General features: G+C 40.4%; 1 protein-coding gene across 1 annotated transcript; it reads left to right on the top strand.

The window, feature by feature from the left end:
- The first annotated feature begins 242 nt into the window (after window positions 1-242).
- LOC135446625 (uncharacterized) lies at window positions 243-13,215 on the top strand. Its single transcript, XM_064710702.1, has 8 exons — window positions 243-964; window positions 2,713-2,799; window positions 2,977-3,210; window positions 4,518-4,540; window positions 5,341-5,486; window positions 6,042-6,133; window positions 6,227-6,322; window positions 7,423-13,215. The coding sequence occupies exons 1-8, from the start codon at window positions 410-412 to the stop codon at window positions 9,064-9,066; spliced, it is 2,877 nt and encodes a 958-aa protein (XP_064566772.1). The 5' UTR covers window positions 243-409; the 3' UTR covers window positions 9,067-13,215.
- Window positions 13,216-14,459: the final 1,244 nt, after the last annotated feature.

Raw genomic sequence — 14,459 nt, 5'->3', positions numbered from 1 at the left:
CGTTCCAGCACGTGAGGCGGGAGCTCCGCCCACAGCCCGTCACAAAATGGCGAAGGCGGCGCTAGGACCCCGCGGGCGCTCAGGCGCCGGGTAGGAGGCAGGACAGAGCCTTTTGAGACCCGCCTCCTTTACCTCCCCTGCTTTTATTGGACAAGAAAGATGTCAATCTCGGGCCTCCGCCTATCGCCAACGCTCATCTTCTGGCCCCGCCTCCCTCGGCCGGGCGCCACTTCTTGGGACGTTGACGGCTGGAAGCGGCGTTTGGTGCGCAGCCCTCCCGGGTTCTGTGGCAGCCGGGCTGCAGCCCCCCGGTGCCGTCGAGCTGGAAGTGGAGGGGCAGTTGTACGAGCGGAGCCCGAAGCAGCAACAACAGCAGGAGCGGCGGCCGCCCGACCCCTCGCCGCCGCCGATGGAGGCGAGCCTGACGTGCGCCGTGTGCCTGTCGCTGTTGGAGGAGCCGGTGACGCTGCCGCTGTGCTCGCACAACTTCTGCCGGGGCTGCGTGCTGGAGTGCCTAGCGTCGGCCGAGGCCGCCCGCCTGCAGCAGCTGCAGCGGAACCCGGGCCGGGCCCGTCTCGGCCGCGGGGCGCCGGGGCCGGGGCCGGGCCCCGGCCCGTCTTGCGCCCGTGTGCCTTGTCCTCTGTGCAGGAAGCTGTGCCTGCTGCCCCGCGGCGGCGTGGCCGCCCTGCCCGTCAACACCACCCTGGCCGAGGTGGTCAAGCTCTACCGGTCCGGCGCGGCGGGCGCCGCCACGGCCGGGGAGGCGGCGCTGGGGTCGAAGCCGGGATCCGACCCGCTCTCCCTGCCGGCGTTCGGGGGAAGCTGCCAGAAACATCCGAGCCGGCCGGTGCAGCTCTACTGCCGCATGTGCCGGCAGGCGGGGTGCGGGCAGTGCGTCTCCGAGGAGCACCAGGGCATCTTCCACTCTGTCAACCTCATAGACACGGTGTACCAGGAAGAAAAAGTGAGCGCGGCGCTCCTCCTCCACTCTGGGGCCTGGCTGGGAGCTTGGGCTGTTCCCCACCGGGCGCGGGTTGTTTTTACTCAGAAACACGGGAAAAGCCGCGGCGTGCTGGGCAGGACAGGGGCTTGTGCTGCTTTGGGGCAGTAGGGAGTTGTTGGTGGCCTGCCGGGTTGCGCCTTTCCCGGCTGCCGTCAGACTGCATCCAGCGCACACGGGGGACCAGGCAGTATTACAGGAGCAACAGTTTACCAAAGGGCCTGGAGAGTTATTTTGGAGTGATGTCGGGGTTTTTTTGATTCGGGGGGGAGGAGTGTTGATGTTTGGTTCTGTTATTGTTGTTTTTCCACGTTCAGCAAGATCCAACAACTCCAAAAAACACCCAGAGGTGTTTTGTTTATAGGCTGTCTAGCTGTGATAGGTAATTTGGGTCACAGATAATTGCATATTTAGGGATAGATAGTTTGGGTGAGTAATAATAAATGTATAAGCAAGCTGCTTTACAATCTGCATAAGAAGGCAGCTGCCTGCCATAATGGTTGGTTGCCTGGTTGTAGAAGTTGTGATTTTTAACAAAATAGGTACTATTTAGGTAGAATGAGCTTTTCATGCCCTGTGCAAGTTGAAATGCAGGATGGCAGTTCTGTTGTGCAGTAATTGAAACAACTATGGGGCAGTGATGAGAAGTACAAGTATAAAAGTTTAAATACAGCACTGACTATTATTCAAGACAAAAGTTGTTTTTACACTGATTTTCCTCCTGCCTTTCACATTACCAATTGCATGTCACAAGTGGGAACCAGGGGAAAGCAGACTTTGCACTAAACATATTTTGTAAATAATGTAGTGATTCTGCAAAGATGTAGTGATTCTGAGAAATAAAGGAGGAAGACTCAGTGATAAATTAAACTCAAACTGAAACATATTGATTATGAACAGCTTTCTGTTATAGCAATGTGAGGCATAAAAAGAAAAAGTGAGTATCAGACAGCTTTTTGCCAAATTGGAATAACACCATTAAAACTCATATTGTGATAAATGTATGGGAGGGGAGGGGTTAAAAAAGCCTGAGAAAAATAATGTTATAGCTCTAAAGTAGTCATTCTATCAGAGTGCACTGTAGGTGAGCCTAAGAGCATTACTTTCAGAAATAGAAGAGGAAGGTTTGTATACTGATCCAGGGAAGATTTAAATGTTATTAAGTGATGTTTTGAATCACAAGCTTTTTACTATATTGTTCAGAATATCACAGAATTGATAGGGTTGGAAGGAACCTCTGGAGATCATCCAGTCCAAACCCCTGCCAAGCCAGGGTCACCTGGAGCAGGTGACACAGAATTGTGACCAGGTGGGGTTAGAATGCCTCAGGAGAAGGAGGCTCCACCACCTCCTTAGGCAGCCTGTTGCAGTGCTCTGCCACCCTCAGTGTAAAGAAGTTCTTCCTCGTGTCGAGGTGAAACTTCTTGTGGTTTAGTTTATGGCCACTGTTCCTGTCTTTTCAGGAAAAGGTTCACTGAAAAGGTTCTGGCACCCTCCTTTTGGCACCTGCCTTTGAGATGTTTATTGTCCAGACTAAACAGGCCCAGCTCCTGCAGTCTCTCCTCATAAAGGAGATGCTCCAGACTCCTGGTCATCCACTGGACCCTCTCCAGCAGCTCCTTGTTTGTCTTGACCTGATTCTAGATAAGCACTGAAAGTATTTATGTTATGGAATGGATAAAGTTGTAATAAATGTTTCAATTGTCTTGCAGTTAACCTTCTTTAGCACTCTGAAACAAATGAGGATAATGAATGAGAAGCTGGTCAATGAGATCTCAAAACAACCGAATGATGCAGATGTGAGTTACAAATGCTGGATATTCTCTGTGTGTCTTTGATTCTCTTCTCAAGGTAGTTTATTCACAGCCTGGAGCATACAGGTGCTCCTTGTGGTGTAGATGTGCTCTGAGCTTACTTAGAGAAGTGACTCTGTGTGGACACTGCTATTGCATTTACATCTGTTCTTGTGCTTGTAGATGACATTGAAAAACGATGTGGAGATAATTGAGCTAAAATTTGGAGAAATTTTCAAAACTCTAGAAGTGAAAAAACAGCAATTACTAGAAGATGCCGGAAATCAAAGAAGTAAAAAAGAGAAGGAATTTCAGATTTGGAAGAAAATGAAAGAAACGCACAAGAAGACCATTGATAATTTTTTGAAGGATTGTGAAAAGCTTGTCCATGAATGTGATCCTCAGTGTTTCCTGGAGGTGATGGCATTTTGGTTTTGATAGCATTTGTCTAAAGAACTCAAATAGAGCCTGCTGTATTGTAGATAAGATTATAATCAATCAGGAAAAACAAAGTCAACAAATGAAAAATATAGATTAAAATTACTTAACACTTCATACTTTTTTGTAACAATGTTTTTCATTTTTGAAAAGTTTGAAGAAGTTTTATATGCTGCTTATCAGTGATTTTTACTGTTTGCTTTCCTAAGAAGCTGCATATTGCTGATTTCTGCAATGGTCCTTTGGTGCCTCCAGATAAATGGGACATTAAGAAAGTATAGAGTTTGACCAAGTGTCTGGTCAAGGACTTGTAAAGGAAAATGTAACTTTTACTTGAAGTAAAAGTAACTCTCACTTTTGGAAAAAATACTGTGATTCCAGTGATTAGTGTGTCACTAATCACTGCCACATCTCTCTTTCTCAGCTTACTCCTTTTCTTCCTGTTGTTCCTCCTCCCCCTCCTTTCTTGTCATTCCCCATCCTGTTTTCATCTTCTTGCTCCTTTGTCTCCTAGTTTGCTTCATATTCTGCCTGTTTCTTCTGTTTCTCTTTTGCCTTCTGTTCTTCCTCCACTTTTGCCTTTGGTTCTTTCTTAACTTCCTCATCTTTTTCCTCCCATTCCTCCTGTTAAATCTATTTCCTCTTTCTGCTGTTTGTTTTCTTTCACTTTCACTTAGCACCTCCCTGCCTGCCCTCCATAACAGTGCATTGGGTTTTTTGGTGTAAAGATCCAGTACAGTGAGATCACCAGGTTTTATAGGGAAGCAGCTCTAATCCTGTCAGGTCTTTTACTTTTCATTACATGTTCTCTGGGAAGTCTCATGTGACCAGAAGAAGTGCACTGCACTTCTTGCCACCATGGTCTGCCTGATTTAAAACTAGAAAACAGCATTTTTAGTAGTATAATAGCATATTGAGAGCACATAGGAAAGCCTTTCCTCTTCAAGGAATACAAAATAGTCCTTCATTTGAATGTTTACAAGTATTTGAACTTCTGAAACTGATCAGGTGACAATATTGGCCATAATTTGAATGTCTTCATTTGGTTCTGAAGGAGTTTTTTTGTATTTATCACAAAATATTACAAGATAATTTTTTATCATAGACATACTTGTTTAGGTTGGCTTTTTTATGTCTGGTGGGTTTTTTAATGTTATCAGCATTATTTTCTATAGTTCTGTGAAATAAAGACAGATACTTTAGTCTCTGAAGTATTTTGATAAAGCAATAATTTCCTGATAGTTGGAGAAATGCTCATGTCTTACAAATTCTCATTTTATTTATAGGTTGCCTGTGGCTTGAATTCAAGGTATATTTTTTCATGTTTTGTTAGTTCTCTAGTTTTCTTTTAGATTTTTAAGATTAAAAACTAAAAAAAATAGCTGTATTTGATATCTTAAGATAAGCAATTTTAAATGAAAATAGTATTGAGTAATTAAGAGATTATAATACTTTCAGATTTTTGGATGCCCAATATTACAAATTTTAGGGAATGTGTCAAGAATTTGAGTGATGTACTATCTGGGATTAGAGATAATCAAGCTTTTGAATTATCTCCCTAATAAAAAGCAAATATAGGAATTCATTACTACTTGGGGATTAGATCTTTTTAGATATCTTATTTAAACTCAGGAACACTAGAGCATGCTTGAAACTTTTACAGAAATCTTTCAGTGTAAGAGAGTGTGTGGAGATTCTGCAGTACCTTTGGTTTTGTGTTGGTAGTGCACGTACCCTGTAATGTCTTCTAAGAGTTCTTAATTACATTTCTGAGAACCTTTTAACCTCTGTTTAAGGAAGAATGTTGAAAATGGGGTTTTTTAAAATACATTGTGTTTCAGACCAAAATTAACAATGCCCTCTGAAAAAGGAGGTGTACACTAAAGAAAGTGGAGGGTGTAACTTTTTGCTGACCTACCAGCACTACTACTTGCAGTTTTTATTGATTATGAATGATTATGAATTCAACTGAACAAATTCTAAGACAAAAAAACTAGAGAACTTGATTTTTTTTTTATGTGAAGCAGGTGTAATTTAGCTAGCATGTAAGCACGAAGAAAAATGTTCAAATTGCATTTTTGCAACATTGGGGTTTTTTTTCTTTTCCAGAATGAAAACTCAGCTTGATGTGATGAATATAGCATCCAACTGGGAAAAACCACCAGTGTATATACCAAAGAAGATAGATATCAAGTCTGTGGTTAATGAAATCTTAGCATTGGAGTTAACACCTGTTGATGCAGGCATTGTTCAAGGTCAGGAAGAAGGACTTAATTAAGACAAGATTTGGGAAGTCTAGAAATTTGGAACTTGTGGATTCAATTGCTGATAAACAACCTGCATGGCAACACATGCAAGAAAGCATCTGAGCAAATGAAATGGATGCTAATTTCATGAGGAGTTTTTAAATGGGTGTTATGAATGTGCTTTCTGTAGCAGGTTCCCAGGCTGTGTGTTTGCAGCCTGCAGCACTGTGGGTACCCAGCCAGTGGCGCTGTCAGGAGTGTGTTGCTGAACTAGACGGGCGTTTGTTGCGGTGTCATGCCAGTGTTGGCTGTGCTCACATTAGGTGCCTTTACCTCCCAGGAGTAGGTGTTATGTTTTCTGTTAGGCTAGGCATTTCCAGCATTTAAAATATGTATTACACAGGCTTCTTGCTGTATATCACAGAAAATTCAGCAAGGACTGGGGTCTCACTTAGGGCACTATATTTTTATTCTTAAATGGAATCCATTTAGGTGCATAGGAACCTTTCAGTGTTTTCTATATTTCATATATTGTTCATCACTATCCTTGTTTTTTTCTAATAGAGCTGCCTTATGAAGGAAATGAGAGCTCAACTCTATTTAAAGATACCTTAAAGCAATGGCAGGACCAGAAGAATATACCCAACACATTTCTTGTAAGTTATTGGCTATGTGTTCTTCAGCATGGTACTATTTTGTCTGTTTTGGCTTATCAGAATGAAATATGTCTGCTGCAAAATATTTTTCAGCCTGTAGCAGGACAGGATGAAGCAGACGGTAGCAGGATCCCTACTCGCTTTATGTCAATATCAGAAATGTCAGCATTTCAAAATATGAGCCATGAGGTATGATTAAACATCAATTGTAAGTATGGCTAAGTTACTATTTGTTGTGATGGAACTTTTAAAATAAGCTTTTAACGTGTTTTTCAGTTTCCTGAGTAGAAAGTTATTCTTACAATTCTAGAAGAATTCTACAATTCTTACAATTCTACAATGAAATCTGGCTAGGTATTAAAGCTGTCAGAATTGTACTTGTTTTTTTTTTGCCTTTAGAAAGCTGAAGCTTAATCTTACTACTGACTTCAAATACTTACTTTTATATTTAATGTGGCTTTTTGAGTCACATCTGTTGCTTTCTAATCCAAATAAACTTCCCTAGTGTCTATTTGAAGAGGCAGTTATCTGCCTGTATTCTGTTTCCTAAAGAATAGAGTTCCATTTTGTAAGAACACATAATAATTTGACATGAAACTGAATTCAATCTCTTTTTTGTTTCATTTCAAATGATGCAGTTATGCAATAGATTTTTAATTTTTTTTTTACTTACTAGCAGCTCCATGTGGGTGGCTCAGTATTGTTCTGCAGAGAATGATTCCAGTTACAGTTAGTGAAACATGGCTGGCAGTGAATCACATTATGCATGTTCTGAGAATACCAGTGGTAGATGAGTGTATTTAAAATTGCTTAGGTCCTTTAAATACAGAGAATTTTTTTCTGCATTGTTTTGGAAAATACCTATTTTCTATTGCTATTAAGAATGCAGTTATATATAATAACAAAAGAACAAAACCATCTAACCTAATTTCAGACGGCTATTTTTCATGAGAATTTGATTGAGAATTTGTTGTTTAATGTCTAAGTTAGTGTTTTTATATATTTTTGGTTTTGATACTGACTTTAAATACAGTTTTATGTAGTCTTCTCTTTCCAAACCTACTTTGTCATCAGGATTCTATGTGTATGTTGTTCAATTGTCTTTAAAGCACTTTTTTTCTGTAAGGACTTGTGTCCTGTTGCCTTCCAGTAGCAATGGAAAAATACATTAGAATTCTCTAGAATATAGGAAAACTTTTCTTCAGTCTTAGTTATACATGAGTTTTATAACCGCTGAATCCACAAATACCATGTTGGATAATGTGATTTATTTTTTCCTGTAATTCTAGGAGCTACGTTACAAATACTATATGGAACTTCAGAAGCTCACCAATGTGTTTAAGACTCAAAGTTTCCCTGCTAACAAAAAGTATAAATTTGTAACTGCTGAGGCCTTCAAGAATAAGTCCTCAGGAACTTCTTTTGTATCTTCACCTGCCAAAGCAAATAAGACAGATAAAATAAAAATGGGAGCCCTGCAAAGAGGAGGTGGCTTTGACAAAGGAAACTCTCCTGGAAGCAGTGCTCACAGCATCCCATCCACAAGTAATGGTGGCTTAAAATTATTTCATGAGGGAAGTGGCCAGGAAGTATCTGGTGTAGCTTTGTCAGAAGCCTCTCCAGACTTGTTAATTAAAGAAAAATGGCCAAGACAGGCATCAGCAGGTACTGATTCATCCAAGGAAATGAATGCAAATTCTGGCACTTTATTGGACTTACAACCAGCAGCAACAGTGGCTGTTACTGTTTCAGCTTCAGAATCTGTAGATGTTTCAGCAGAGAGACCTTCAGGTGTACCTTTTACTTTCAGTGCATCTAACAACTCATTACCAAGATTTAGTAAAGACAGAGGTACATTTTCCTTTAAAAAGCAAGACAAGAGATGTACTTTCCCTCAGTTTTATTTAGGGAAATGTGATAAGCTGGATAAAACCAATAACCAGGATAAATATGGTCCTGAAGCCAAGAACATAGTTTGTGATGCTCCAACAAGTCCTAATGTAGTCTCACCTGAAAGTGAGAAACCACACATTTTGTTTCCCTTTGGCAATTCAGAAAGAGATTGGTTTGCAGGATCGGAAGCTAGCAATTCATGTAAGGTGTTACCATCATCCTCATTTTTCACCCAATCTGAGAAGCCATCTGACAAAACATTATCTCACATGAAGGAAAAAACACCTTGTGCAAAGGAACCTGGAGGATGTGGTACACAGAAACCATCTGTCTTAAGGGAGCAAAAACCTCACACTTCAGAATCCAGCACAACTGTAGCCTGTGGTACTTCAGACACCAACACTGGAGCTGGGGTGAATGACGTCTCCAAGACCCCTCTTCTCACCAATAATTGTGTGTTTCCTTTCAAAAGTAACTTTCCATTGCCTTCACCAGTATTTTCATTTGGAGGCATTCTCAGAAATACCTCTGATTTGCTGACTTCTTCTGTGTTTTTTTCTGGAAACAGAACAGAAAAAATTGATAAGGAGAAGATGAAATCTGACAAAACACTTCTAAATCTAGGAAAACCTGTAACTTCAGAGTGTGCAGAGCCTTCTTCTCTTCAGAGTCGTCCAAAATGTGAAGGCTCATGTTTGCCAGTGAACTCATCTGAAAACACTGAAAGTGCAGAAAGGCTTGGTGATGGTAGCACTCCGTGTCAACCTTTATGTTCAGGAGTCCTTCCTGTTGAGTATGAGAATGCATCCTCCACTCAACTCCCTGAAGCAACACAACAACAAAAAATGGTAAAAGATGAAGAAGCTGTTGCTGAAAACAACTGTTCGTGTCCTAGAAGGGAGGATGAACCTGAGCCCGTACAGTGTCAGAGCACAGCTTGTTCTGTTCCTGGCACGTGCAATGATCCATCTTTAGGAGGTTCTGTGCTTGCAGTAAGTGAGACAGGAGAAATGCTAAGAGACAGCACTTCTGACACCTAAGAGCTAAGTCAAACATCTGTCTCTACTGATACCAGCCATGCATCGGAATATTTTTCTGTTGCTGAAGACAAAATGTCACGTAGAACAAAATCAGATGTGAAGAGAGACTGAAAAGGATAATAAGCTGGAATGAAATAAATGCTACTTAACACATTAAAAGGTGGGCATAGTTGTGATTTTACAGCTGTTCTACCCACTTCTCACCAATCAAGGTATATCTGTGTCAGAAACATAGCTGCTTATGAGCAGTACAATGCAATGAAGTGACTTTTATAGTATAGTCATTATCTCAAGAAACAACCAAAAATGTCATGTCCTGCTCAAGACCAAAGCATAGCCATAGATGCTGCATCTTCAAGAATGCAAACCTTCTGGGGTGTGTTTGGGGGATGGAGAGCTGAGGTGTCCCAGAGAGCGAGCTGGGGGAAGCCTCAGTGGCGGGAGGCAGTTAATTGCTGTCTGTGTGCAGCACTTGCACTTCAATGGGTAAGAGAACACCGAGAGCATTCACCTCACTGGCAGGGAGGGAGGAGAGCCACAAAAATAAAGGATATTGAAGGTGTTACTAAAAATTGTTTTACTTATCTCCCCTTGGCTGTTCCTTTTTCTGTGATGTGTTTAATGTATGTTGAAGGTATGAGTTCAAGTGTAATTTCAATAATTTCTCTTGTGCTTTTGAAATGGAAGCATCATATCAGTGTTCTTGTTACACACTGCAGAAGGGTGTCAGCTACACTTCTGAAGTGCTTTCAGGAAAAAGAAACATCACAATTGAATTTCAGCTCTTTTTGGCAACTGTTTGGGGATACTTGGACAGATTAACCTGCTGTTTTATTGAAAGCTTTTGGAGAACCTAGCTTTTAAGCCACAAAAACTTTATTTTGACATCTGTGTGTAATAATAACAAAAAAAGGAAAACAGCACTTCTTACTATATATTAATGATTTGGAATTCATGGAGTTTTTAGTCTGAAAATCAGTACACAGTAAGGATAAAAAGACCACCTTTTCTACTTTGCTGGCTATCTTGCTGGATCCAAGAGATAACTGCTTTAGTTATTGGAATACACAGACAGAAGCACTGTTTCAGAATAAAGGTCTATTGTGTTTACTGTTCATGCTTCAGCAAAAGCTGATGCTAGGCTTTAAAGAAATTAATTGTGTATTAGATAGATATGTCAACTGGCAGTATTAAATCAAAATGCAGAATGTTTAATATTTCTTCAGAAGTTTTCACTGGCAACTAGAAAAATCAATAATCTACAAATTACCTCTGTAACTCTGTAAGAAAAATATTACTTAAATTCAAATCTCTGCAGTATTTACTAATATACTTACTGTGACATAAAGCTTAGAGAAACCATTCTTCTTTCAGGAAATTTTGACCTGATTTCATTTGTGTTCAGTTCTTGCCTCAGTTTTTCTGTGGTTGTGCATTCCTTTATTAAATGTGCTGAAAATTATTAAATGTTTCTGCTATTTATCGCAATAATACGACTTTTCTGGCTGCATTACAATAAGGAAGATGGTGAAAATTCTCTTTATGGTTAGTCTTTTTGTTCTTGATGTTCATCTCTTAAATCTTACTGTATTTCAATTTCTTCTAAGATTTTTTTTCTGCTGTTATCTCTAGACATTCTTGTCATGTTATGCATGTGTAAGAGAGAAATGTTAACTCAAATCACTGTAAGACAAAGGCTGAGCAAGATGATAATGGCAGTGTCACAGGTGGCAGTTGGTCTCACTCTTAACAAAAGCAAGAGAACAGTTTTAGAGTCAGATGAGGCACCTGTAAAATTCAGTGCCAGAAAGTTGCAGAAAATGTTTGTTTTCTTTTACACTGACAAAAAAATTCCTAATGAGCTAGGGTTAATCAGAAACTATAACAAGTTTCTGAAGCTTAACATATTTTCAACCTGTCTTCTGTTAATTTCTGTTATTTCATAAGAGTTTGATAAAGTCTATCTTCCATCCAGATACTTTTTCTCTTAGTGAAAAGACACTCATAAAGCAAATACTACTATATACTACTTTGAAAGTAAAAGTTGTGGGTGTGGGGGTTTGCTCCAGTCCTGGGGCTGCTTTTCAGGCTTTGCTGACCAAGTGCCTTACAGTGCAGCATTCAGGTTTTACAGGGCAGATCTGATTCACATAGAAACAAACAAGGATCCTTGCCCACTCCTTGGGCCGTACTGTGCTGACCCAGAAGGGAGCCCTTCCCCTGTTCCCTGAAAATGCTGTGAGGTACAGAATAACCTCTGGGTCTTGGGCTTGCCTCCTCCTGACTACTGTAAAAATTAACCCTGTCCTGGATGGAAGCAGGACAATCAGTGATCTTGGGTGAACCAGAACTAATTCAAAGAAATGGGATTCAGAGTTGTCCCTAATGCATATTTGGGTTTTTATCCATAGAGAATAACTTACACCACTGTCTTGGTCATCGTCATAAAATTCTGTGTAGCAGTGAGGACTGATGTCAAAGCCTCACTTTCCTAGGTTATCTAAACTTAGGTATGTGTGTATATTTTTTTTCAGATTATAGGTAAACAAAAAGGCAGTGTTAAAGTGAAGAATTTGTCTGAAAATACTACTGGGAAATTTGCCCTTGCTGGTAAAAAAACCCAAAAACAGACAAAGAAATATTAAAAAAAAAAAAAAAAAAAAAAAAAAAAACAGAAAAAACCCCAAAGGACCAAGGAAATAGCATATTTTTCTAAACTCAGTAATTTGTTTTACACAATTCTGTATCTTTCTGATTCCTTAATATACAGGGGATAAAAATTAAGCAGTTCTACATATGGCTGAAAAATTATATTCATCAAGTTTTGTGGTATTGTTATGAAGTCCTCTATGTATTTCAGGTTTTGTAAACTAAATCTGCAGGCCAGTTTGAAAGCTTTTTTAGTGGTTCATGACTATACTACTTGATGATTTAATAGAAACCTTGGAAAGCAATTAAAATAGTTTATTTTATTATAATAGTTAAAGTACATGCTTCACAAATGAGCTGAAAGTTTCTAGTGCTGTCCTACTGAGGCTAATCTCTCCAGCTGTCAGAAATGTGATGTTTGTTCAATATATGTCTGAGAGCTGTATTAACACATATGTCACTGCCTGGATAAAAGGTGCAACTGAAAGATAAAGTACAACTATTTGGTTTTGTAACTATTAAAAAAAAATAAAATTTATTAAAAACAATTGTTTAGTTGACATTTAGAGCTGCTTAAATGTCAATATTTAAAGGTTAACTTCCTAAAGCAAACTTTGCATTATTTTGTGGTTTTGGTTTAGTTATTATTTTATTATTGGTTATTAGCTAAAGCTTTATTCTGAAATTGGATTTGATAACTCAGATCTAGTAACTTTCTAACATAAAAACTGATGGTCTGTGTGGTAAGACTGTTAAGTACTGGTGCTTGGGTTAGTTTTCATTCTTCAGGTAACATAGTTCAGTTTCCCTTTATAGTTTTCTTCCAGCTATTTAAATGACAGTAGAACATTCTTATTTGGATCATTGCAGTTCACTTAGACTTGCTTTGGTTTAATAAAAACAAAGGAGCATTGTTCCCTTTTAAGTTTCTTTAAAAGTGAAGTATATATTGTATTCTAAAAAATTTATTACACCCAATAGATTTAATAAGCAGTGAAAAATCCTTGAGTGCATAGTAAGTGTGTTTAACCTGAAGAAATAAAAAAAAATCATTCATTTAACTTGAAGAAAGAAAAAATCAAATAGATATGCACTTGAACTGTTTCATTGTTAATAAACCCTGGTGTGTAGGTAGAGTAAGGAGGAGGAGAGTATTTGATATGACCTCAAATACTGAAACAGTAGTTCCCTGGGATCACTGCAGAGAAGCTATAAGCTTAAACTAATAATGCTGCAGAGGCTCATGTTTCTATAATTATATTGAGCATATAAGACTCATGAGTAGTATTAGAAAAGATAATTTATTAATATTATATTGAGAACATGGTATCAACTGTTTGAATAACCTGTTGCAAAGCTGAATTGGAACAGTGCAGACAAATTTGCTGGCTAAATTGAGCAGGAGATTGTGTGAGCTTTCTATCAATGATGAAGACCCTATGTTTTGCAAAAAGGACCCCTAATTACTGAAAAGTAACTTAATAAACTCAGTTCCTAGTAGTTAAGAATGCCATGTGGGGTTTTTTTTTAATATAGGCAATATTTTGTTGAAATACTGGAAACATAGAAGATTTTGGACTGGAAAGGATGTTACAGGCCACCTGGGTTGGTGCAGTCTTAGGCACAAATCCAGGCTGAGAAAAACATGGATTGAGCCCTGCAGAGAAGCACTTGGGGGGTGATGGTTGATAAAAAACTGGACACAAGCCCAGAAAGCCAATGGTATCCTGGGCTACATCAAGAGAAGTGCAGCCAGCAGGTCAAGGGAGCTGATTCTCCTCTTCAACTCTGCTCTTGTGAGACCCCACCTACACTAGAGCATCCAGCTCTGGTATCCCCAATAGGAGAAGGACATGGAACTGTTGGAGCAAATCCAAAGAAGGGCCATGAAGTTGTTAAGTGCAGTGGATCACCTCCCCTATAAATACAGGCTGAGAAAGTTGGGTCTGTTCAGCCTGGAGAAGAGACAGTTGTGGGGAGACCCCACAGCAACCTTCCAGTATCTGAAGGAGGCCCACAGGGAAGCTGGAGAGGGACAGTGTCAGGAAATGTAGTCATGGGACCAGGGGAATGGCTTCAAACTGCAGTAGTTGGTTTTGATTAGGGAGAAATGCATTACTGTGAGCGTGGTGAAGCACTGGAACAAGATGTCCAAAGAAGTAGAGGATGTCCAGTCCTTTGAAAGTCTTCAAGGCGAGGTTGGATGGGACTTTGAGCAACCTGGTCTAGTGGAAAGTGTCCCTGCTTATGGCAGGGGGTTGAAAAAAGATAATCTCCAAGGTCCCTTTCAAGCCAGGCCATTACAGAATTCTGTAGTCTCAACTCCCCTGTGGGCACGGACATCTTTCACTAGGCCAGTTCAAGGGGGGTCCCTTGGGACTCTGCCTTGGGACTGGGGCTTGGCAGTGCCTTTAGCAATGACACCCAGGGGCACAGAGCATCCCCACATTTGCAGGGGACGGGAAGCTGAGCAGGGCAGGGGCACCACGGGATGATGGCATCATCCAGAGGCACCTGGACAAGCTTAAGAAGTGGGACGAGAACCTCATGAGGTTCCACAAGGCCAGGTGCCAAGTGCTGCACCTGTGCCAGTGCAATCCCTGAGTCACAGATCAGAAGAGACTTCCAAATCCCTCATTTTAGTGCTCCCACCATCTCCAGAACCAGCTCTTGGTTGGCCCTTGGGGCTTTCCCATGCCCTTGCCCACTTCCAGGAGTGCTGGCCAGAGGGGAGCACACACAGC

Source organism: Zonotrichia leucophrys, chromosome 4 (genome assembly GCF_028769735.1).
Source record: "Zonotrichia leucophrys gambelii isolate GWCS_2022_RI chromosome 4, RI_Zleu_2.0, whole genome shotgun sequence".
In the NCBI taxonomy this organism is placed as follows: domain Eukaryota; kingdom Metazoa; phylum Chordata; class Aves; order Passeriformes; family Passerellidae; genus Zonotrichia; species Zonotrichia leucophrys.
Note: the sequence above shows the minus strand (reverse complement) of the source record. Positions and strands in the feature narration are given on the sequence as shown.

Coding starts and splice junctions, on each gene's coding strand:
- LOC135446625 (XM_064710702.1), top strand. CDS start 410: ATGGAGGCGAGCCTGACGTGCGCCGTGTGCCTGTCGCTGTTGGAGGAG. Junction 965..2,712: donor CGGTGTACCAGGAAGAAAAA/GTGAGCGCGGCG, acceptor ATTGTCTTGCAG/TTAACCTTCTTTAGCACTCT. Junction 6,134..6,226: donor ATATACCCAACACATTTCTT/GTAAGTTATTGG, acceptor AATATTTTTCAG/CCTGTAGCAGGACAGGATGA.